We start from the raw sequence: 24,985 nt of genomic DNA, 5'->3' as shown, positions 1-24,985 counted from the left end.
AAAGTGGGGGGGGAAAGCACTTCATTTTTATGAACACTTTTTTTGTTTGGCAGTGTGATTTACGCTGACTCTTTAACCAGGTAGAGTATGAGATCACACATCCTCTCTCTCCTGTCTGGACAGCAGGAGATCACACATCCTCTCTCTCCTGTCCCTGCAGCCTGTCGGCTCCCTCACTGGGTGTGGGGGGCATTTAATCAACTTGTATCTCAGCCTGAATTGTGGCTACAAGAGTCATGCAGTCATGATTCTTAGCTTGAAAATGGGACCAGAATTGCCGCTGTAGTCACGACAGTGTCCTAAATATTACAGGTTACAGTGTGACACACAAGCAGCTCTCACTATAACCTATGTTCTCTTGGGCTAGTGTCAATCAGTTCTCCAATCGATGCTCCAGATTGCTTGGAAAACGCTAGCATTCTGCAAGCTAATTACGCTTGCAAATCGCTAGTTTTGCCACGGGAAAATCGCGGAAGTTTAAAATGTGATTTTCCCGTGGAATGGAATCCCGGAATTCTCGTGGTAACTTCCGCGATAGTTCATTAGCAGCGGCACAGGCTTTAGCCACAGCTGCCGTCTCCTGCCTCTGTGACCCGCTGCTCTGCGCCACTCCCCCTCCCCCGCCGGCTTCTGGCACAGTGACTCGTTTATAAGCTGATGGGGCGTTTTCAGCGCAACAAAATGTGCTGAAAAACTCTGCTTATATACGTTATTTTGGTCTTACTCTGTAGCAGAAATCCTTGCTGAGCCATGGCTTTTAGTGGCCAGGATGTAACTCGTGCTTCATTGGGTACTGAATTGCCTTCCTGCAAAGACATAAGATGAGGAAAAACACAACAAGGCGCAGAGATCTTCGTCATTACTGTCTGCTTTAAAGACCATGAATGTAAGGCCAAACCCCTTTACCCAAGCCCCAGCCATAAACCGAATATCTGCTAATTGCTATGAATGACAATTAAAGGGGTTATCAAACACTTTTATATTGATGGCCTATCTTTAGAATAGATCATCAATACTGGATTTATGGGAATGCAGTTCTCGATGTGGATGACAGCCAGATGTTATCTCTTGTGGAGCTGCATAGTTCCCATCATCTGTCGGTACTGCAGATTCTCCTCTATTCAAATTAATGGATCTGCAGTACCCTGCTGTGGCCACTATACAGTTGGCGGAGCTGTGCCTCAACTAATCACAATGGACTGCCATTGGCACTGGAAACTACTGATCGGTGAGGGTTCTGCTTATTCCACCCTCATTAGTAAGGATAGGTTATCAATATAAAAGTTGTAGACAACTCACTTAGTAAATGTAAGGTTTTGCATCCAAGTTTTACTATATACACTGTAATTACATTATTTCTTTGTTTTCCCCCTCCACAGGTTGGGATGTCTAGATATGGAGCTGCATCAACAAGTAAAGGTAAGAGTTATCCAAACTGAAGTTAATAGGGTCATAATAGTTTCAATTTTAATTAATAGCATGTTTAACTCTCTACGTTTGGGAAAAACATTCAAATGTGGAACATGACATTCAGTGACTCCATCAGAAGACCACAAATTTGTAGTATTAGTGCAACCAAGGACTTACTGGAATACTCTCCTCTAAAGCAGGTGGGGTCAAGCAAGTTAGGAAGTAAACCCTCTATATGCAAGTGAGTCTTTTTCTCTAAGGTGATTAAGACTTTTGTAAAGCGGTATAGTAAAAGTATAAACTTGATCTAGAGAACGCTGAAGATGAAATTGTATATGTGGAAGAAAATCCGACCCTGTGTCCTAATCTGATAAAAAGAAAACATCAAACCGTAATAAAGGAAATCTGGAATGAGGAAAGGAGAGAGGTAAAAGATAAAATGGCAATAGTCGAGAGAGTCCAAGTCAACCTGTAACACTAGGGATTCATTTCAAGAGAGAGCTCTTGAGGAATACTTGGCAAAAATTTAAATCCTCATGTTAGACCAAAAAAAGTGCAGCGAGAACAGTGGCGGAAATAAAGGAAGTTATTAGAGACTAGAGTTGAGCGAATATCTTCGGTTCCTCACTTATTCAGCAAGCTATAGCGCTTGCTGAATAAGCTACAGCTGGAACCTGGCTTCCTGGATCGCGCAGGCTGATCAGCTGATCGCCGTCGCAGCTGCATGTGTCGTGGTTGTGTCACTGCACATGCATGGAGAACCTGTTTGTTGGGCTCTCCATGCATGATCATGGAGAGCGGATATCATGATCAGCGGATATCTCCTCTGACCATTGCTGATTATAAGCATTGGACGGAGTGGAGCACAGTAGCCCCTTACATGGCTGGGTACTGGACCGCCTCTTTTAGTCATTTGATAACCATTTATTTGTGTAAAATTAGTTTTCTTTTATGGTTTGTTCACACTTCAAAAAATTTTTAGTAGAAATTTTTAGACCTGAATAATCCCGTTGCTTTGAACTTGTGAGCACAGTGTTTTGCAAAGGCCATTCCGGTGACTAGGCTAGATCTCATCCGCAACCTGAGAGCATATCCTTCATTGATGTGCAGTGTATCTGGTGAGCCCTCACACCGGACACATCAGTATGATGCTTCTTGCCTCTGCAGGGGATACAGATGCAAAGACTTCAGATGACATCAGTCTGAGCCTCGGGCAGAGCTATAGTTTGTGCAAAGAAGGAAGTGAAGACCAAGGTAAATTCAGATCCGTGGATGCATGCATCCTCATACCTAGGACACTTGTGGCAATCTGGACGTGTCCTGGCTAGATAAATGCCATTGTTTGTGTTCTGTGTAGGGGTCTGTGAGTGTTTGTCACCAGGCTTGAGCAATAATCACGGCTTACTTGCAGTAGTTATCAAAGGTTTGTAGAGCAGAAAGAAATGCTCTTTGCCTGGCTGTGCTTGCTTATTGCATAAAAACTGTCAAGGGTGATTCCTCATGAAGCTGTAAATGTCACGCTGCATTTTTCCACTGAGTTACTCCAATCCGCTTTTCACGAAAAGCACAGAAGCACCATGCTTTATCACACATAAGCACAGTAACAAGGGAATCCATGAGCAGAAAGTATATTTTAACAGTTTACAAATATAATTGAATATAAATCTTACTAATAGAGTTTAATAGTGAAAACTGCGACATGGTACTTATTTCCATACTAATGAGGGAGCTTTACTTCTGTATTCCTTCCCACACAGCAGAGAGACCCTCTCTGTGCCACTACATGCTCAGTGGGCTGGATGTAAGGCTTAGTTTATTTACTAGTCCTGTGGGCTTGATGTAAGACTTATTTCTTTACTAGTCCTGTGGGCTGGATGTAAGGCTTATTTTCTTTAGTAGTTCTGTGGGCTGGATGTTAGGCGTAGTTTATTTGCTAGTCCTGTGGGCTGGATGTAAGGCTTATTTTCTTTAGTAGTTCTGTGGGCTGGATGTTAGGCGTAGTTTATTTACTAGTCCTGTGGGCTGGATGTAAGGCTTATTTTCTTTAGTAGTTCTGTGGGCTGGATGTTAGGCGTAGTTTATTTGCTAGTCCTGTGGGCTGGATGTAAGGCTTATTTTCTTTAGTAGTTCTGTGGGCTGGATGTTAGGCGTAGTTTATTTACTAGTCCTGTGGGCTGGATGTAAGGCTTATTTTCTTTAGTAGTTCTGTGGGCTGGATGTTAGGCGTAGTTTATTTACTAGTCCTGTGGGCTGGATGTAAGGCTTATTTTCTTTAGTAGTTCTGTGGGCTGGATGTTAGGCGTAGTTTATTTGCTAGTCCTGTGGGCTGGATGTAAGGCTTATTTTCTTTAGTAGTTCTGTGGGCTGGATGTTAGGCGTAGTTTATTTACTAGTCCTGTGGGCTGGATGTAAGGCTTATTTTCTTTAGTAGTTCTGTGGGCTGGATGTTAGGCGTAGTTTATTTACTAGTCCTGTGGGCTGGATGTAAGGCTTATTTTCTTTAGTAGTTCTGTGGGCTGGATGTTAGGCGTAGTTTATTTACTAGTCCTGTGGGCTGGATGTAAGGCTTATTTTCTTTAGTAGTTCTGTGGGCTGGATGTTAGGCGTAGTTTATTTGCTAGTCCTGTGGGCTGGATGTAAGGCTTATTTTCTTTAGTAGTTCTGTGGGCTGGATGTTAGGCGTAGTTTATTTACTAGTCCTGTGGGCTGGATGTAAGGCTTATTTTCTTTAGTAGTTCTGTGGGCTGGATGTTAGGCGTAGTTTATTTGCTAGTCCTGTGGGCTGGATGTAAGGCTTATTTTCTTTAGTAGTTCTGTGGGCTGGATGTTAGGCGTAGTTTATTTGCTAGTCCTGTGGGCTGGATGTAAGGCTTATTTTCTTTAGTAGTTCTGTGGGCTGGATGTTAGGCGTAGTTTATTTACTAGTCCTGTGGGCTGGATGTAAGGCTTATTTTCTTTAGTAGTTCTGTGGGCTGGATGTTAGGCGTAGTTTATTTACTAGTCCTGTGGGCTGGATGTAAGGCTTATTTTCTTTAGTAGTTCTGTGGGCTGGATGTTAGGCGTAGTTTATTTACTAGTCCTGTGGGCTGGATGTAAGGCTTATTTTCTTTAGTAGTTCTGTGGGCTGGATGTTAGGCGTAGTTTATTTGCTAGTCCTGTGGGCTGGATGTAAGGCTTATTTTCTTTAGTAGTTCTGTGGGCTGGATGTTAGGCGTAGTTTATTTACTAGTCCTGTGGGCTGGATGTAAGGCCTATTTTCTTTACTAGTCCTATGTGCTGGATATAAGGCTTATTTTCTTTACTAGTCCTATGTGCTGGATATAAGGCTTATTTTCTTAACTAGTCCTGTGGGCTGGATGTAAGGCTTATCATCTTTACTAGTACTGTGGGCTGGATGTAAGGCTGTGTTCACACACAGCGTTTTTTTAGCGGTAGTTTTAGTGTTTTTTCCAATAAAACCGCTAAAAATAAGCTTCCCATTCATTTCTATGCATTTTGCACTTTTTGTGCATATTGATGTGTTTTTTACCGCAAAAAAACATCGCGGTAAACGCAGCATGCTCATTAATTTCGCAGATTTTTTCGCGTTTCTGGCTATTTCTATGCGTTTTGAAAACGCGCAGAATAAAATGTGCGGTTTCTGGGAAGGGAGTCAGGTTTTCCAACAGAAATTTTCTGCTACGTGTGCACTTAGCCTTAGGCTTATTTTATCTACTAGTCTTGGGGGCTGGATGTAAGGCTTAGTTTATTTACTAGTCCTGTGGGCTGGATGTAAGGCTTAGTTTCTTTACTAGTCCTGTGTATTGACTGTGATGGAGAAGGCAACTGGCTGTCTGGCAGTTTGATAGGCCAGACGTCTGTGTATTAGCTTTGATGAAGAAGGGGGCTGGATGTCTGGCTCAGGTTACTTACTAGGCCAGCCACCTGTGTATTAGCTGAAATGAAGAAGGGACTGACTGTCTGGCAATTTGTTAGGCCAGTCTCCTGTATATTATGTGTGATGGAGAAGGGGGCTAGATGTCTGGTTGAGGTTACTTACTAGGCCAGCCTCCTGAGCATTAGCTTTTATGGTGAAGGGGCTGGCTGTCTGGCTCAGGTTTTTTATTAGGGCAGCCTCCTGTGTATTAGCTGTGATGGAGAAAGGGGGCTGGCTCAGGTTATTTACTAGGCCAACCTCCTGTGTATTGGCTATGATGGCGAAGGGGGCTGGATGTCTGGCTCAGTTTATTTACTAGGCTAGCCGCTTGTCTATTAGGTGTGATGAAGAGGGCTGGTTGAGGTAATGAGCTTGGCCACACAGCCAGCTCCCTGCTTGTGCAAGAAATAATGCCGAAATGACTGAATTCTTTGGGAAGGAAACGGTTCACATAAAAGTCAGAGAGACTTCTACCCACATACATGGTGTAATCCCCCACACACTGCTGACCCCATAAGATGTTGTGGTATCTGCTTTGCCTTTAAAGCAGCATAAAAACCCGGGAGAAAAGAAGACTTTGTTTCCTATGGGAACATGGCATTGAGCCTATTGTCTGTAACCTAATGTGCCTGATTCCTATGCCATTTATCTGCCATTGGAGGATATGATTTATACCACAACAGTGTCTTATACAGACAGATATATCACCGTCTCCCAGGTTTTGCTAAATGTTTCTCTTTTCTCTTGCAGATTTAACTGTGGATCAGAAACTTTTTCGTCTGGTCTCCAATGACTCCTTTGTCTCCATCCAGCCTTCAATATCATCAGGAGGCAAAGACCTAACTAGGGAGTTCAGCGACAAAGGGTCAATCGCAGCACACAGTCACCATCACCATGTGGATCTGTCCTTGTCTAACGCGTGCGACACAGAAATGGCTTCACTTGTTCCATTACATTCGCATTCATACAGAAAAGAACACAGACCAAGAGGCGTCCCGAGAACTTCGAGCTCCGCTGTCGCTTTTCCAGACACTTCCCTCACCGACTTTCCTCTCTACCAACAAAGGCGCGGGCTGGATCCTGTTAGTGAACTTGAAGCTTCTAAACCACATTCTGGGTCCAAAGATTCTCTTGTAGAAAATGCTTGTGCTTCAGGGATTTTTCAATTAGACTGTCTCAAAAGCAAAGGAGCCCAACAGCTTTCCAGGAACGGTAGTGTAAAACACATGAAGTCTGACAAAAGCATGGATAGTTTGAGGAGTCTTAGCACGAGGAGTAGTGGATCTACAGAAAGTTACTGTAGCGGGACAGACAGGGACACGAATAGCACCATTAGCAGCTATAAAAGCGAACAGACGAGCTCCACTCATGTTGAGAGCATTTTATCCGAACATGAGGAGGCAAGTGCTGTAAAGAGAGGCCTTTGTAGTGACCCCGAGGAGGAGCATAGCTCAGCTACTGATAGAAGGACTAGTAGTGTAAGGACTGCTGTAGAAAGAAACTCCGCTCAGGAAGCCAAGGATGCCAACACGTCTGACGATGTGCAAAGTCCAAGGGGTCTCAGCTCGTCGGCATCTGAAGAAGCAAACAAGAACCCCCATGCAAATGAACTAACGGCGCAAGTTGACTGGCTCCCTGGCAAGCTTTCTGGTAATCACGATGAACTGGGCGAGAAACCAGTCATTTTAGTAGACTTAAGATCCTTTAAGGAAACGGGTATTAAACATCGGGATAGCGATGTGCGACCCAAATCATCCAGCTTAATACACAGGACATCGTCCTCTCATAAATCGTGCAGAAGGCGGACAGGGAAAAAAAGAGCTAGCAGTTTCGATGCCAGTAGACACAAAGAATACGTTTCGTTTCAAGGCATAGCTGATACCAAACCTCACAGCACCGGTTTTTGTCACGACGAGGACTCTAGCGACCAAAGCGACTTGAGCAGGACCTCAAGCGTGCAGTCGGCCCACCGTTTTAGCAGCGATAGCTCTTCCAGCACCACTTCGCACTCATGCCAGTCTCCTGAGACCAGATACACTGCTCTAAGGACAAAGTATCACATCAAAGAGAAAGGCGTAGACTCCCATCGAACTCACTTAAATTGCGACGGAAGCGGCAAAAAGCGCTCCAACCGTAGGACTTCAAGCGCAAGTGGTACAAAAAGTCGTGCCAGGGTATTGAGCCTGGACAGTGGCACTGTAGTTAGCTTGGGTGACCCAAACAGATTGGCAGCCCCTGAAAGCATCAAACCATTAACCACTTCAAAATCAGATCTAGAGGCCAAAGAGGGGGAAGTTCTAGATCAGCTGTCGTTACTAGGTCGCGCGTCACAGTTAGAGTCTGTAACTCGCTCAAGAAATAGTTTGCCCAGTCAGGTTACGTTTCAGGACGTGGAAGAGCGAGAATCCGCGGTTGCAGGTATGTGTTCCTGAATGTAGAGTGTCGCTGGATTCATATTAGAGGCCTGAAATGAATGAATTGCATGTGGAAATGTAATAACAAATAGAAATTGTAAAAAATTGCACATATATAAAGCGCATGTGGGTGAAAGCAAAGCTGATTATATAGTAGTTTATTTATTGTCTGATCGCCAACTGCGGGGAGAAAAAGGTCCTCAGAACCTGATCAGCAAGTTAGACTTCTAGTTATAGACGTCAATCAGGTATCTTTGGAGCTGCAGAGTGACAGGGAGCAGTGCAGTGTAGCCTGGGGACCGGCCGCAGGGTTTAGCCTGACTTTCAGAAAGCAATCTTCTGGCGTATATATATTACAGACATTTATGTTCTACTTTGTCGTCCGCGCCTCACTTTACCCCCGTCGTCTGCATACCACTCTGCTAGATTCACCCTTTGTGTGTGTATAGGAAGAGGCAGTCAGTCTAGGGGTGCAGGGAGTAATCCTCAGGGATATTTCTAGTCATACCCGAACGCCGTTTTAAAGTATGAATTTTTTTTAAACAAAAAACATTGCAGCGTTCCAGAGTAAAATGTTACATGTCTGCAATACTGAGCCAGGCTCTTAATTCAGGCGGTATAACAGCGAACAGGTTGACCTAATAGATGGCCTTGTGTAGTAACAAAGTTCAAGGTGCACTTTACTGTTCTTACGTTGCTGCGAAGCAAAAAGCAACTTTGCTAATATTGTCACACAATGGACATTTATCATCCATAAGACGTGGCATAAATCTGTGATCGCTAGGACTCCCACAGATACTAAAGCGGGGTCCCAACCCCCCCCCCCAGCACAGTGAGCAGAAGCTTGTATATAGCAGTGGTCGTGCCAGTGTCTGAGGTGGGTGGAAAGAGTCCCGTAGAGTAAGTGGAATTGTACTGTGCAAGCTCGACCATCATGCAATTCAACACACAGTATAATGGGGTGCTGGGTACCCCCGTTCTAGTGAATGATGGGGGCCCCCCAGTGTACAGTAATGTCCTTTGTACAACAATCCCTTTAAGGTTTTAGTGTGGTTCCCATGATGTGATGCGTTCACTTGCTTAGTGCGGGTACCTGCCTCTTTCTGGTCTGTACCTTTAATTGTGATGCTATAATGTGCTGCAGGTTTGTCCTTCATAAAATTCTGAAACTCTGGTAAATTTTCATTCCTCTGTTCTAGTCCTGTGTAAGTGACCAAGTGTGAAATTAGTCTGTCCCGTACATTGTGTTTCCCACACTGTGTGCTCTTCTGACAAACCTGCATCACGTTGGGATGGGAAGTGACACATTATGTCTGAGGTCAATTCTATGTTCTGTTTGTGTAATCTGTTTATATGGCACCAGCATAGACTTATTAAATGTGACTTTTCTTTCCCTTTGTTGCTGATGGTTGCATGCTTGGCCTACATGGATGGGTGTCCCTCCTCAGTCCTCTTTTAACCTTCATATGCTTTCTATGTGGTTTGCCTATGGATTCTATAAATCGGAGGTTTTCAGTCAGTTTTGCTAGAATTGTCAGGGGTTTATTTGTATTTTTACACATTTTTATACGTTATTTAGGCAGCTTTCTGACTATCTTGATATAAGTCCATTTTAACGTTCATATTTTTTTTTAGCTTCAATACTAGGACCACCTCAGGTTTTGCTTGGAGACCTGTCTGGTGTGAATAGATCCCTAGTCCTGTATTGTACTACTGTGGAAGGTCAGGACCGGTGATGCACCATCATTTTGGTCAATTAAGGAAGCACTACCAGCAAAAATTGTATCCCACTAATCCCTTCTAAATATGTCTATAGTGTTGGTGCATGGAAAAGCTCACAGATTGAGGTCTTCCCTGGGTACAGCGCAGCTCTGGTCCTCTACTGGTTCACGTGAGCGCTCTGCATCTTTGCTTTTCCCCAAAAAAACAGACCATGATGTGGGGCAACGCTACTTAAACGTAAGCTTGTGTGTCCTCAGACCAAGAGTCCATAGACTAAAATTGGGACAGCGACCTCCCCTCTGGTCCATGTATACTGTAAACTTCTGTGTGTTCTGGCCGCTCTGATATGAGGTCAAGTGACCAGAACGGTGCTGGAAACGAGGAAGACTCTGATCGCGAAGTAATTTAATCCACCTGCTGTACATAGCAGGCATATTTAAAAGCTATTAGGGGATGACATTTTTTTGCAGGGAGCGTTCCTCTACATGCTCTTATGTCATGGCTGCCAGAAAGCAAACTTGGATCCTCTGCAGACATGTCAATTTAGAACCTGGTTTGTTGCAGATTTTTCACTTAATTTTTACTTAAACAATGAAATCTAACAATAAATCTGCACTGATATGTAGTGTTTTGGATTGCAGTACTCGGAAATTTTTTGCAGCAAAAATCTGTACATTGTTTACTTCGCTTAGCTGTTGACCACCCCAGGAACATGTAAGTTTTTTTTTTTTTTAAACTAGGCATTAAGCAGTTATACAAACCGCAACCTCAATTAGGGATCATAAGTTGGACAATGTAGCACATGTAAGTGCATTTCTGTACAGCTTTGTCCGTCCCTCAGTCAGACTTCTCAGAAATTTTTCTCACTTAGTCTCTTGCTAATTTTTTCCATCTTTCCTTCTTCCTACCACAACATAATTTTCGTCTGTGCGTTTTGTCCTGGTGTGGTTTACTTCTGCACATCATCTATGCAGATTTAGACATCTCTCTTCTGTATGATTCTTAGATCAAATTTGCAGCAAATGGTGTCTTTTTATTTCTCTTTCTTCTACAAAGTATGTGCAATGGCAAAGTTTGTTTCATATGTATATATTAGTAATATTATGTTATTATAATATATTATAATATATGTGTATTATATATTTGTATTATAATAATATAATATTAATGCAAATATGCATATTAATATTTTGTATTTTATATAAATCAGCAGTTTTTCCACATATATAGGTGTGTGTATATATAGCACTACTTCCACAACAATGAGGCAATGTAGTCTCCTATCCTGATCCACGACATATTGTACATTACTTCACTTTTTTAACCGACGTGACTTGTCTTGGGGACTGAGCATAACGTTTGCAGTCACCATTGAAAAATAAGCCACATGCATCTGTCACTTTTTAATTCATCATTTTTTTTAAGCACCCTTGCTAGCAGAATCAGTGCGGGTCCCAGCATTTACATTTTTAATCCGTATCTTGTAATAGATCCCATTAATATCCAACACTTTGTTGTTTTTATTTTTTCATTTACTTTTATTTTACATAGGATGACTTTGTGCCACAAAATAACATTACTTTGTGACCCTTCATAATAAGGAAAACATTGTCACTTTTCAGGTTTCTTTTAGGTAATATGTGGTTTGTATGTTTCCTCTTTACTGCTGTTTGAGAAAATCGTTTTTCTTCAAGTTTCAATTTTTATTTTCCTTGTCTTGGTGAATGAAGTGCGAGCCACTAACAGCTGCGGCGTTGTCATTTATGTCCCCGTGTGATGCATTTGCTGCTGTCTTGTTAATTAGCCCTTGTTTTGTGGAAGTCACGTCATCAGAGCAGATATGACTGTCTCTGGAGTCCTTGCAGCCAGGGCTGCATGTGTCGCAGGCTGCAGTCACTTGAAGTAAATGGAGCCATATTAGGCAAATTCTTCTGAATAGCAGTATTTTCACTGTAGAGAGATGTAATGCAGCCCATAACGGTGTTCTTTATTTAATGTTGCCTCTTTTTGTGTCTGTACTTTTATTTTGACTCCCATATTAGTGTTATATGCTTTGTGCCATAGGCACAATTGGATCCTACCATGAGAAAGCAAAGATCAAATCTTCTGTGTTCCTTCAGCCACCACTAGAGGGAGCTCTGAGTACTGCACTTCAATGTGTAGAGAGTATGGAGTAATCTCCCAAGTTCCTTCTAGTGGGAGCTGAAGGTAACAAGGTGTTGCCGCAGAAAATTGAAACTGGGTGTTAAAAGGTTCCTTCTGTTAAGTCACCCAGGAGTGAGGCGAGCGAGAGGAGCCAATGCCAGCATGTATGTATGATCTTTTTCAATGGCTGATTTACTCAACATTAAAGGGATTGTCCAAAATAATTTAAATCTGGCACCAAGACACCTGAAATAAATAATATATACTTTCCCATTTACTCCTGTGCAGTTTCAGCCCTGTGTCCCACTTCTGGTGGGTCTATATAGGTTTGATCCACAGCTGGTGTTGGTGTGCGTCCGGTAATGTGCTGTGCTTGCCTTCATCATGCAGTACAGCTCCAATTGCACAGCTGTGGGGTTTTGATCTTCTGCCGCTCCTTCCCTAATCCCAGCATTGGACATTTTTTGTGGTATTAATGTACATAACAAACGATTTACCATACAGACCCAACACCATTCGTTTACGATCACACACGAGCCTTACAATGAGTCCTTCCATTAACACCTCGTGCTCACTAGTGCCACTGGTAACGTGTCTTACTACATCGCTGCATGTCTGACCGCAGATGATGTCTGGAGGTTTGGCGGCATTCATGTTTCATTAGCTTTTATTTTATTGCCTCATGTTCATTTTTATTTCTTGTGTATTATGTTTATGTAACATCTGAAAACGAGGGGGATAGACCTACAAGGGGGCTGTACGGTCTCCAGTATCGGCAAATTATAATGGATAGTTTTAATATCGCAGTTAGTTCTGTTTTTTCACCCAAGTCTCTGTCTTGCTGCTGCAGCACACACCAGTGAGGAGACAGTAACATTTCGTCGTGAACGCAGCACATTTAGACGCCAGGCCGTACGGCGCAGGCACAATGCAGGGAGCAATCCCACTCCTCCCGCTTCGCTCATTGGATCACCCCTCAGGTATGGTATTTCCACCTTCCATGATAATGGCATGCTGCAGGCTTCCAGCCATGACCCTGAGCTTGCTCCACTCCCCCCACCCCCTGCACCTGTCACCTTAATACCGTAAAATACATATTTCTTGCTTTGATTCTTTCCCCTCTTTGTCTTTCGGCTTTCTCTGCATGAGCACGTGATCTGCATGCCTCTGCTGCAATGCTGTCATTGACTACCAGTAACTAACCTGTATAGTACACTATTAAGACAGCCTGCTGAAAATTTAAGAATAAAACCGCCAATCACTGTAAATCTTTCCGCTATCCTTTGTCAAGCTGATCCTGTTCAGCACTTTACCTAATTCCAGTTATGGTGGCTGTACTAGTTGATCAAACGTCTTGGCCCAGTCGTGGAGCGAGTTAAGAGTGGATGGTACAGGGATTACCGACATTATTTCACATAGAATCTGCTTAAATTGAGTAGAATCTTATAAGAATAGATCAAATGCAAGATTTATTTCTTAACTTGTCATATAAGTTTTATTTTTTCATTATTATGTTTTTTTGCTAAAGCGAATTGGTCCCCAGAATTTATGTAGATCCTAGGCCTTATGAGGCTGGTATCCTTACTTTAAAAGAAAAAAAAATGGCGCTGTCAGAGTGGCTGTAGAATTTTTTTTGAAACTTTACGCTCAAGCCTGGCTCTCTGCTGCTGCTGAGATCTCATGCTGCTTCACTGCAAGCTGCAAGTCAGGCTGGATGAGTGGCGACTGAATAGATTTGTTTCTCCCATTCTTTAACTGGATTCCTAACATGCCCAGTTTTAATATCTGGTGCATACAGGCATTCTGACTTGTGCTATGAAAGTAAATACATCAGCCTCATCTTGTGTAAGAGGGTTATTTAACAATGTATGCAGTTTGTATTGTGTAATCTGGTGACATCTACTTTAAATTGCTTTGTTTCTCATTACAGACATTCAGACATATCTCTAGCATATGCCAATAAAGGGGTCTTCTGGGATTTAGCTACATTATTGCACTCCCTATGTAAATGCATATTAGTGAATCCTGACTGTATTATGTACACTGTCAGGAGTCAACATTCCCCTCTATCACGTGACTGTAAAAAAGTGTGATTTGCTTGCAGGTGGTCACACACTGACTATATTTCATGCACTTTTCTCTTCTATTTAAACAGTTGAGAATCTAGTTGGCACATGCAAGTCTCATGCTAATGTCGACCTCTTCATATTGTAATAGAGGGGAATCCTGACCGTGTACATAATTCACACCATCAGGATTTGACAATTTGAGTGAGTGTCAGAAGAGGTTTAGCTGAATCTCGAAAAACCCCTTTTAATATCCAGTAACTTGTCTGACTGCTGAGACCCGGCCTCACCAATAGCTAAAACATATTTTGACTGTGTTAACAGAGTAGGGTCTTAGCACTTTGTGTCTGCTCTACTCACATGGACTTTTCAAGAGGCCCATTCTAATCAATGGCCGGCCTATCCTGGAGAGATATGGCCCTTCTTTCCGAAGGTGGCGGTCACAGTAGATGGTCTCCTACCAGTTACATGGGTGGTATATACACCATATTAAACAACCCATCTGCAGTGAGTTCTCAGAACAAGAAATTAATTGCAGCCCGTTTCACCTACTTTCTCATATTACATGAAATGCTGGCCTTGCTATTTTTGCCATTTCTAAATTATTCATGTGATTCTACAGTATATAGACCACAAGCCATTTCTGAGGATTTGAGCAGCTCATGTATCTAGACATAGGCTTTACTTGTAGCATCTGCTTCTGGCAGATCTATATTGATTACTAAAACCAATACATTGTTAAAATGAATCTGTCAGCAGTTTTTTGTTAATGGGAACTGAGAGCAGCATAATATAGGGGCTGAGACACTGATTCCAGCAAATATATCACTTACTGATCTGCTTGGTGTAGTTTTGATAGAATCACTGTTTTCTCTGCTGTAGATGTAGCAGAATGCTGAGCTGTGAATAACCCCGCCCTCCACCACTGATTGGCTGCCTCATTTGTGCATTGTCAGAATGCTGCCAATCAGTGGTGGAGGGCGGGGTTACACAGATTAGCTGGACTGCCTGGCACAACACCTAGTCCTGCAGTGATAATCTCCTGCTGATAAAACACTGATTGTATATTCATTCATACATTGTAGCAAACCCACTAGGTTAAGTGGATACCATTATATTCAGTACCAGGGTTTTCACACCTAGATGTAACCAAAGAGGTTCCATCCACTATCATCAAGCGGGGATGTTGAAAATGGTGAGACATTGGGTCAGTCAGGTAATGTGCTTTTATTTTCTAATTAAGTAAGCAGTTGTGATAAAATCCAAGCCTATACTAGAATACTGCACCTTGACACTCCCTAGTGTCCTATAAGTATGACATTTTCAACACCTGCTAAAGGGAAAGTCATGAGAAAATGATTTATTGGTTAAATCAGGTTTTAGTTACATGTATTAAAAAAAAAAAAAAAAAAAGTTTTGAGATGTTTTTTTTTCTTATCACTATTTTGATTAACCAAAAATTAGTAATTCTGCAATTTTCACAATAGCCACTGGGTCGTTTTATTTTTAGACTCCTATCCTTGTCATTTCAGCAGGTGTTTGCGTTTTCTTTATCACAGAGGGGATTGCAATGACCAGTAACAACTCTATACACATCAAACCTGATCCACCAATCACAATAGGCGATATCACAGCTCCCCTGCTCCGTCTCCTTTCACAATGACCTTTGCACATGCTCAGTAGATGCTTCAGTTCAAAAGAGAGCTTCAGGCTGTGTGCCCACGATGCGATTTTTAAGCGTTTTTGCCGCGATTTTCGGCGCGAAAACGTTTAAAAATCGTGTACAGAACGCCCCCCATGCATTCCTATGGCATTCTGCACATGCTGTGCTAATGCTGCCCTTTTTTCCGCAGTGGAATCGCATCGCGGAAAAAATCGCAGCATGCTCATTCTTTTGTGCGGAATCGCAAAGAATTGCCACGATTCCGCACCCATAGGAATGCATGAGAACCGCTTACTTCCCGCATGTGGCTATGCCCACCATGCGCAAAGTTAAGCGTCTCATGTGCAGTTGGTACCCACGGTGTGGAGGAGAGGAGACTGTCCTCCAGGCCCTGGGTACCATACCCCTGTAAAAAAAAGAGTAAAAAATCGGGGTATATTTACCTTCCGACGTCCCGCGCTGCCATCCCGGGCCTCAGCGTTCCCAGTAATGCCTTGCGGCAAGGACCTGTAATGACGTAGTCTCGCGTTACTCTAGCGGTCTCGCGAGATTGCTATAGTAACGCGAGACTACGTCATCACAGGTCTCACAAGGCATCACTGGGAACGCTGAGGCCCGGGATGGCAGCGCGGGACGTCGGAAGGTAAATATACCCCGATTTTTTTATTTTTTTAATCTTTTTTTAACATTTTATCTTTTACTATTGAGGCCGCATAGGCAGTCTCAATAGTAAAAAGCTGCTCACACTTGTCAAACACTATGTTTGATGAGTGTGACCAACCTGTCAATCACTTTCCAAGCGATGCTTCAAATCGCTTGGAAAGTGCTTGAGAAAATCGCAGCAAAATCGCGAACAGAATCGCGGTGAAATCGCGCGGAAAAAAACGCGCGATTTCTGGGAAGGAGTCCGGTTTTCATTATGCGTTTTAAAACGCTACGTGGGCACATCGCCTCAAGGTCATGTTGTTTGTGGCTATGTACATCTGTTTCCTAAAACAGGAATTTAGAATCTCAAAAAGCCCCAGTGGCTAATGTGAAAATTCCTTTTTTTTTGTTTATTTCCTTAGTAGAGATTATAATAATAAGAAAAAATGAAACACCCAATCCTGATTACGCAATTTCTTCTCTTTTAGTACCCAAATCCATTCTATGACCTACATGTTTTCTTGATATTGTTAGGATCTACTTAGGTAATTGTTCACATAGGTTTTTGTTTCACTACCCCAATTAACATCTACCCAATAACTGTTTTCTTGTAGCCTTCAAGATGGTCATCAAGGCCAGCAGCCATCAACCCAGGTCAAAATCCAGTCCCGCCCCCCTTCCCAGGCTGCAGTGCTCAGCGCTAGCGCCTCCTTGCTGGTGAGAAATGGGAGTGTCCACTTAGAGGCATCACATGACAATGCATCTGCCGTAGGCAATAGCAGTTTGCACGATGAACTTGGTATGCAGGCCTTATGTAACCTTGGGGACATGGAAGTTTTAATGCAGCACATTTTGGGTAATGATGCAGTTCACTTCTACTTTTTCCATTCCAGAACCCTGTGTGAATGTGGAGATTTTCTGGCTGATGACATTTTGTATTATTTTTACGTTTACCGATGATCTCTCTCCTGACAGCGCAGTGAACATAAGTACCTATAAAAACACATACAGCGGGGCTCGTGTATCAAAAGTAACATGATACTTGTATGCCATCTATATGTAAAAAGGGATACCTTCATCAATAACAGTCCCTGTAATGTGAGCCGCTGATTGCCTCGACGACCTGCAGCTAAAAAAAAGAAAAGTTGCTGTATTTCATGTGACCTTCCAATTTAAAGGATTGTCCAGGACTTTGATATAGATGGCCAATTCATAGGAAAAATCATTGGTATACGGCAATGATGATTAGATTCTGATTTGGCTTGTATCCTAAGTCATACTACAAGACTCGTTAAAGGGTTGATTGTGACTTGTAGGATCGCTACTACCAATAGGTGGCGCTGTAGAGTAAAAGTCCTCTTTCTTTCTGAAGAGGCAATTTGCATGGTATACGGCACACACTTTAGTGGCCTTTCTCTGGTACTGCAGCTCATGTCCCATTACTTTAAAAACAAACTGAGCTACAGTACCCAAAGATGGCCACTGTACCACTGCACTCGGCTGTTCCAGCTCTGTACACTGATTATTCCAGCTGCCACAGGAAATGCCTACAGCGTAAATTGGAAAATAGTAGTCATAGGCAGTTTATAAAATTGTATTTAAATCGATTAAAAGCCATAATCTGCATGATATGTTTAAGGGTTTACGCCCCCTGAGGTAGTGAGAGACTCGAAACGTGCATCATTTTAAGTGGAGTTGCCATGCAATAATATGCATGTCCTGGACATAACATGCACATCAATACCCAGCACTGCCTCCGGCACTCAGATTGGAGCGATCAGCTGCATGTATTTCTGTGCAGCTGAGCGCTCCGGTTCCGAGTGCCGGCGGCTGTATCGGGTATTGACGTGCGAGTTTCTCGCAAGTCTGACCCCGGCTTTAATAGTCATTTCTGTAAGGACTGGGTGGACCATGTCCAACACAGTAACAGCTGCTTCTGCTCTCTGCGCTGGGTCTCATACATGTGTACTCGACCCCTGTTTTAGCTTCACAATTTGACTTTCTATACAAATAGTCTTTTCCAGTCTTTATCACTGTGCCATGCCGTAAACTTAGTCCTTAAATCAAACAGTTATTAAATCAATTGCTGACTTGTTTTTCTCTTTACAGCATTCAGTTTGCGGACTGGTTGACCTCCCCTGCGTGCTATATTAGAATTGATGTTTTGTCTTTTAGCTAACAGCTATATATTAGTCCTTTTTCTGATACTTTTTCTTTCAGGTTGCTCTCACCATGTTGCATCTTTTAACCGTTTTTTAGTACTTTTATGTCTTCTATTGTTTAGCATTTGCTGGTTCTCCTAATCTCTAATGTTAATGGCGTCATTTCTCCTAAATTGTATGATAATATATTGAATTTATTATATGTGAGCAATACACTGCTGTCTTTTTGGATCATTTCATGTCTTCCTAACTATGTTGGTGCCATATAAACATATTTGCTGAATGTGTGTACTATAATCTATGTGTCACTTTCATGAATGGCTAAATCTCCTTGGGGGGAAATTAATGCAAAAGGCTTGTAGTCTGATAATTCCTCTAATCCTATATTTCTATAATCTAAACCCTGTCTGCTGCACATTTTTTTTTTTTTTTTTGGATCACTTCTACTAACTCTGTATGCCTTTCACATAAACCTTTCATTGCAAGTACGTCACATTATAACAGGAGAGATGGGGGGGGGACACATCTGTCCACAGGGGTGCTAAAATGCCCCATTGGGTATTGAGCAGTGGCCACCACTCCATTCATTCTTTATTGAATGGCCGATGAAGATGATGGCTGCTGTGAATAGCTTTCTGTAGGGTTATTCCCTCCTTCGTAGATCGATATTTTCGGTTCTTGTAAAAACAAGCACTTTTGCCATTTACTGCTTTTATTAAAATTTGCAATCATTCTTGAAATATTAGCACTTTTCTTTTGTGTACACCTCATTTTCTAGGAGACCGACCACTGCTGCTGTGTAGCTTGTAAGTTCTGCAGCTGGCCATGATTAAGAGGTAACAGAGGTCCTGAGCAGCTTCAAAATAATGCTGGCAAGAAAAGGGTTTGTAAACGCTGCGCATGTTCTGCTGTCTAGCAACGGTGGTCGGGCTCCAAGGCAGTGCGCGGTAATCAAATGAAAAGTCAAGCGTTAATATAACTCAAGAATGGCTGAAAATGTGAATAAGCCAGGAATTACAAAATACAAGAACTATCCAATAATACCCATATATGAAGATGGGGAATTACTCTAATAGTGGGTAATGAAAGTATCACACAAGACTTTGCGCAGATCATGGCCTTATGAAGCCCGACTGAGAGTGGCAATTTCTTGTGAAGTTAGAGGTGTAGCTCAAGCCAGGGATTTGTTTGAGTTAAAGGAAGCAAACTACCCTATTAAATCCGCTATCAATATCCCCCAATTTTTACTGCTGGGCTCTATTTGTCTGCGGGAGTAATGTGCCACAAACCACACGTGACAGTCAGTGGTCCCAGAAGAATATAGCACAAGATTGCTGCAGCTATTGATTAACTGCAGCAGTCACGTGTCATGCTGTAGCCAAGTAGCAAGAGCCCAGTGCTGAGGACCGCAAGAGCAGCACTTTTATTAGTGTCCAACATTCCCTGTCTTTGGTCACATTTTGATTTTGACAACACCTTAAATTTCTCAAGGGTTTTTTTTGCCAAGGATCCACGATGAGTAATTGACGACACCTTAAATTCCTCAAGGGTTTTTTGCCAAGGATCCACGATGAGTAATTGAATTTTTGATATTGTAGGGTTTCTGCAGCATCTTGTCACCAACTGGCTAAATTCAGTTATTTGTGGTTTTTCATTGAGGTTTTTTTTTATTTTTTTTATAACTAATTTTAAATTCGCATTTTACAATCTTTGACAAATAAAACAAAGCTCCGGAGACACAATAACAGTCCAAGGCAAATGAATTCTGGAAAGCAAAAGTCAGTGACAAAGCAATGTAGGACACAAAATATGAGGGAACTCCTTCATACAATAAAACACTTTAGAGTGAACATAGAGTGGGACAAACCCATTCATATCCTCAAGCTGATCCCAGTATTAATAATCCTTCACTATACCCTGGTTAGTTAAAACCCCAGCAAAAGCGCACAGAGAAAAAACAAAAGAGCATTATCATGAGAAAAGTGCTCACATATACGGACGAGAAGACAGGACAACGACACAAGGGAAGGGGGGAAGGCACCGGACCAGAGAAGAGGATGAACCCAATGGAAGAAAGGTTTCCTAAACCTTTCTCTGTGCCCAATAGTAATCCCATGGGGCCCATACAGAGTCAAAGTTATCCACTCTAGCGTTCAGAAGAGCCGTCATATATTCCATCCTTCTAATATAATTTCCAACTGAGAGCAGTCAGGAACATAGACATAGTAAGCATATGTAGTAGCATTTTGGCTGAGTTTTTCCCCATCCCTTTAGGTGTATTATGTAATAGATCTAGTATCGGATTTAGACCCACCTCCACATAAAGGACCCTGAAGTTCAGTTTTCACCTTCCTAAAAGTCCTTGATACCAGCACAGGACCAAAAAATATGATGCTGTATACCCATCTCCGAGCCGCAACGCCAACAGGTTGAAATTGAGGGATTCAATCTGTCAACGAGATCAGGGGTGCGATGCCAACACATTAGTATTTTATATTGATTCTCCTTGTAGAGAGTGCAAAAAGAGGATTTAACTGCTTTTTTCCAAATAGTATTCCAGGTCTGGAGTGACAAACTTTTATCCAGGACAGAGTCCGATTTGCACATAATGGGATGTTTTGTCTGTCGACCCCCCCCCCCCCCCCCCCAGAGGAGAACCCAGTGTTCTAGAAATTTCAGATATCAACCCTTTAGGCTATGTGCACACGCTGCGGATTCTGCTGCGGATTTGGCCTCTGCGGATCCGCTGCGGATTCTGCAGACAATGTACAGTACAGTGTAAGTCTATGTGATTTACATTCCGCTGTGCACATGCTGCGGATTTTCAATTGCGGAAAAGCTGCGGTTTTGAATCCGCAGAAAGAATTGACATGTCAATTCTTTCTGTGGATTCTGCTGCGGTTTGACACCTATTCCATTGTCCAGGTGTCAAACCACAGGGTAAAACTGCAGGCCAATCCGCAGGTAAAACCGCAGGTCATTTTGCCTCCGATTTTAGCTGCGGATCCGCAGATACTAATCCGCGGGTGAATCCGCAGTGTGTGCACATAGCCTAAGTCGACGGCCCTCTGCTACAGATTCTCTCAAAGTCAGTCAGGAGAGAAACCTCTGAGATCCAGTGAGGATGTGAAATGTTTAATCTGCAGATATTGGTAGAACTCTTTATTAGTAATAGAATACCTGGACTTGATGTCCTCAAATGTGAGCAGCTCCAGCATGTCCCCATCTACTAGGTCCGCAAACCAAAACAGGCCTGCAGAGGACCACAGATGCGCCATCGCATGATCCATACTTATCTGGCAATAGAGGTTGAAATGTGAAAGAAATCATTAAGGGAGGCCAGACCAAACCTCTTCCCACAAGAGAGCCATATCTCTGTCGTGAATCTCATGGGGCCCAATAGGTCATTCGGAATTTTAGTGGTCTTATTTGACCATTATAATGAATTCGGGTGTATCGGTGCCAACCATCGTTCCTCAATTTCTGTCCATTTATTGTATGTCCATAGCGAAGTCCACGAGGGAATCCTACTTAAATGAGCGGCCCAATAGTATTCAATAATCTCAGTGACCGACAGGCCCCCTTGTGATTTGTGAGAGATGAGGACACGCTTAGAGATCCTGTGATGCTTATTCCATATGAACCTTAACAATGCTGCCTGGATGGATTTAAGTTCACACATGGGGACCTTGACCAGTAGGGTCTCAAAGAAATAAAGTAACTTAGGGAGGAGGGACATCTTAAGCGAAGTAATGCGGCCAAATAGAGAAAGCGAGAGTGATTTCCATTTTGAATAGTTTGTTTAGGTTACTCAACTGTGAGGGGAATTAGGTGCCGTATAAATTACTGTAAGAGGAGGATAAATTAACTCCCAGTATTTAATTGCCTCAGTCTTCCATCTAAATTTGAATTTTAGTTTTAGATGATCCAGTACATCAGGAGGGATATTGAGTGGATATTGAGTGGGAGGGCTTCTGTTTTTGAGGTGTTTAGTTTATACCCCGATGAGTCCCCATATTCTTTAAGATCTTCCAACAGGTTAGGCAATGTAATATGAAGATTGGTTAGGGTCAAAAGAATATAGTCTGCAAATAGAGATCTTAAGTATTTTGTCCCTAACCACAATTCCTGATATGTTTGGGTTTTGTCTGATCATTGCCGCCAAGGGTTCAGTACACAGAACATACAATAGGGGCGATAAGTTGCAGCCCTGGCAGGTCCTATTTGATATTTTGAATGAGGGAGAAGTGTTGAAGGGAAGCTTAATGGAAGCTGAAGGGGAACTATACAATGCTCCAATAGCTGTTAGAAATGAATAGACCTTCAATGTCTCAAATAGAAAGGACCAATTAACTCCGGTTTCACATTAGCGCTTTTTAAGCGCACGCACGGCCGGGGGTAGCTCCGCCCGCCCCTTGCTTGTAGCGCCGCCTACTAGCGGACAGCGGCACCTGCGATCGGCGCACCCTATCTTTAGCATAGGGTGCGCAGATCGTGCGCAGGCCGTGCGCTAGTTGCGCTTTGACCTGCGCTGCGCACTTTTGACGGTGTGCCGTGCGCGCCAAAATCCGAAAAGTTTGATTTTGGCGCGCACGGCGCACCGTCAAAAGTGCGCAGCGCAGGTCAAAGCGCAACTAGCGCACGGCCTGCGCACGATCTGCGCACCCTATGCTAAAGATAGGGTGCGCCGATCGCAGGCGCCGCTGTCCTCTAGTAGGCGGCGCTACAAGCAAGGGGAGGGCACGCCGGGCAGAGAGCCGGATCGGGGGCGGAGCTACCCCCGGCCGTGCGTGCGCTTAAAAAGCGCTAATGTGAAACCGGCCTAAGACTATCAAACGCCTTTTCAGCATCAAGGCACTATATAATACTGTATTTTACTTTTATTAACCACATCTATTAAAGCTATTGCCGTTCTAGTGTTATCTCCTCCCTGACGGTTAGGGACAAAACCCACTTGATCCTTATTATTGAGTTGGGGAAGCCAGAAATTTAAAGATATTCTCATGTATTCTGGCTAATAGGATAAAGGCGTTTTTTTTTTTTTATTTTAACATGCTTTTTCATTTTGGTTTTTCAGCTGTGTCTTTGTCTGTTTTTTGGTATGTTGTGTCTTAGGAACTGGATGTACACATAATCAGAAAAATCCAGTGCAAATACTGGAGTTTGGCCAGGAATAATGCACGTGTACGTTTTTGCGTGACGTATTTTTTTTTGCCATTCAATTGACTGAAAAATGGTGACGTTATTGACATGCTGCAGGATGACAAACTGTTTAAAATCTTCAAGAAAAAATAAGCAGCGTGTGCATGAGATTTCAGAAATCTCATTAGCTTTGCTGGTACTGAGTAAAAGGCACTTTTTTTCTTGCCAAATGTGCAACGTGTGAACAAGACCTTACTTGGCTTTAACACTTTATCGTGTGTAGATTCCGTAGGTTTTTACAAATTTCTCACTGCGGAAACGCACTAAAAACATGTTTTTTCCGTCGGGTATTCTTCATCGTATTCAAGTCTGTAGAGAAAATCCTCAAATAAAAATGCATTTTCACTGGAAGACAAAATTGACATGTTGCAGATTTCAAAAATGGACCACAGGTCTGTTTGCACTGCGTTGAAGAAAAATCTAGTTTTTAGCAATGTCCTAGTGCTCTGTACTGTCCTCAGAAAGATCCCCTTCATTACCGAGTGATCCAGACTAGTCTACAGGGTGCTGTAATGTTCCTAGCAGCTTTTCTGTTTCCTCCTGTATCTTCTGCTTTGTTGCGTTGTGTGTGACATTTGCTGTGTTTTTGATGTATGCCCTGGAAAGCTTAAGAATGACTCTGTTCCTTTCCTCACTTTGGTGTACATTGCTTAGTATTGCTAGTATTCCATATTGATGTATTATATGTAAAGGTGCCCACACTCACAATAGAAGTTACAAACTCTTAAGTATTTCTTATGGAATTATTTATAATGGTGCTATGCCTCCATAGCTTGTCCGTCGTAGGACAGATCCAAGCAGTATCTGATGCCCCACAAAGGTCTACTTTGATTTACCTAAAGTGAACCTGTCGCTAAGTTTATTCTACCCCATCATGTAGGAACAGAGACTCTAATTCAATAAATGTGGTTTTTGCTTGCAGTTTTGATAAAATCCCTGTTTTATCTGCTGGAGATCCAGCAGTTCTCTGCCTGCTAAGCTCTGTGTAACCCTGCCCACGCCACTGATTGGCAGCTTTCTGTTTGCACTGTCAGAAAGTGTCCAATAAGTGGTGGGGGGTGGGGTTATACTACATGGCAGCGGGTTCACTAATTCTCCTGCTGATTAAATCAGTGATTTTATCCAAACTACAGCAAGCAGGCCAGTAAGTGACACATCACTGGAATCTGTGTCTCTGTCTCACCATTATGCTGCTGTCAGAATAGGTGGCAATTTGTCATTTTGACACCAAGATAAGAATCACTTGGCGTGTAAAACCAAATCAAGTGACCAGAACAGACCTCATTATCAGTCACTGTTTGCATCCATCGTAAGACAATCGACCACATGTCTCTGTGACTGAGCCTATATGAGCAGATTTAAAAAGCCTGTGGGATTTCAGCTTCTGGATGTCTGGGCACCTTTCTCTGTTTATATATGGTGGGAAAAGCATGTGAATAGTGGTCATCATTAGCATCGTAAGTCCTCTGATTACTTGTGTGACGTTATTTAACCAGTCCTGTGCTCTCTCGTTTTCTCCCATCACTTCCAGGTAAATTCACCCCATCCCTCTATGAAACTGGTGGCTGTGACATGTCATTGGTGAACTTTGAGCCAGCTGCACGAAGAACGTCCAATAACCTCTGGTGGGTATTATCATT

General features: G+C 42.6%; 1 protein-coding gene across 6 annotated transcripts in view; it reads left to right on the top strand.

The window, feature by feature from the left end:
- PCNX1 (pecanex 1) overlaps window positions 1-24,985 on the top strand; it is a 139,083-nt gene that overhangs the window by 27,183 nt on the left and 86,915 nt on the right. For 2 of the 6 annotated variants that reach the window (XM_073554136.1, XM_073554135.1), the window contains exons 4-9: window positions 1,380-1,419; window positions 2,578-2,664; window positions 6,077-7,744; window positions 12,458-12,587; window positions 16,596-16,837; window positions 24,877-24,970. In XM_073554136.1, the coding sequence (XP_073410237.1) occupies window positions 1,380-1,419; window positions 2,578-2,664; window positions 6,077-7,744; window positions 12,458-12,587; window positions 16,596-16,837; window positions 24,877-24,970 (2,261 nt within the window). The remainder of the gene's footprint in view (window positions 1-1,379; window positions 1,420-2,577; window positions 2,665-6,076; window positions 7,745-12,457; window positions 12,588-16,595; window positions 16,838-24,876; window positions 24,971-24,985) is intronic. The other 4 variants (XM_073554140.1, XM_073554139.1, XM_073554137.1 and 1 more) reach the window with 3 other exon arrangements.

This window comes from Dendrobates tinctorius, unplaced genomic scaffold (assembly GCF_039654945.1).
Source record: "Dendrobates tinctorius isolate UK_male_01 unplaced genomic scaffold, ASM3965494v1 ptg000208l, whole genome shotgun sequence".
Lineage (NCBI taxonomy): Eukaryota > Metazoa > Chordata > Amphibia > Anura > Dendrobatidae > Dendrobates > Dendrobates tinctorius.
Note: the sequence above shows the minus strand (reverse complement) of the source record. Positions and strands in the feature narration are given on the sequence as shown.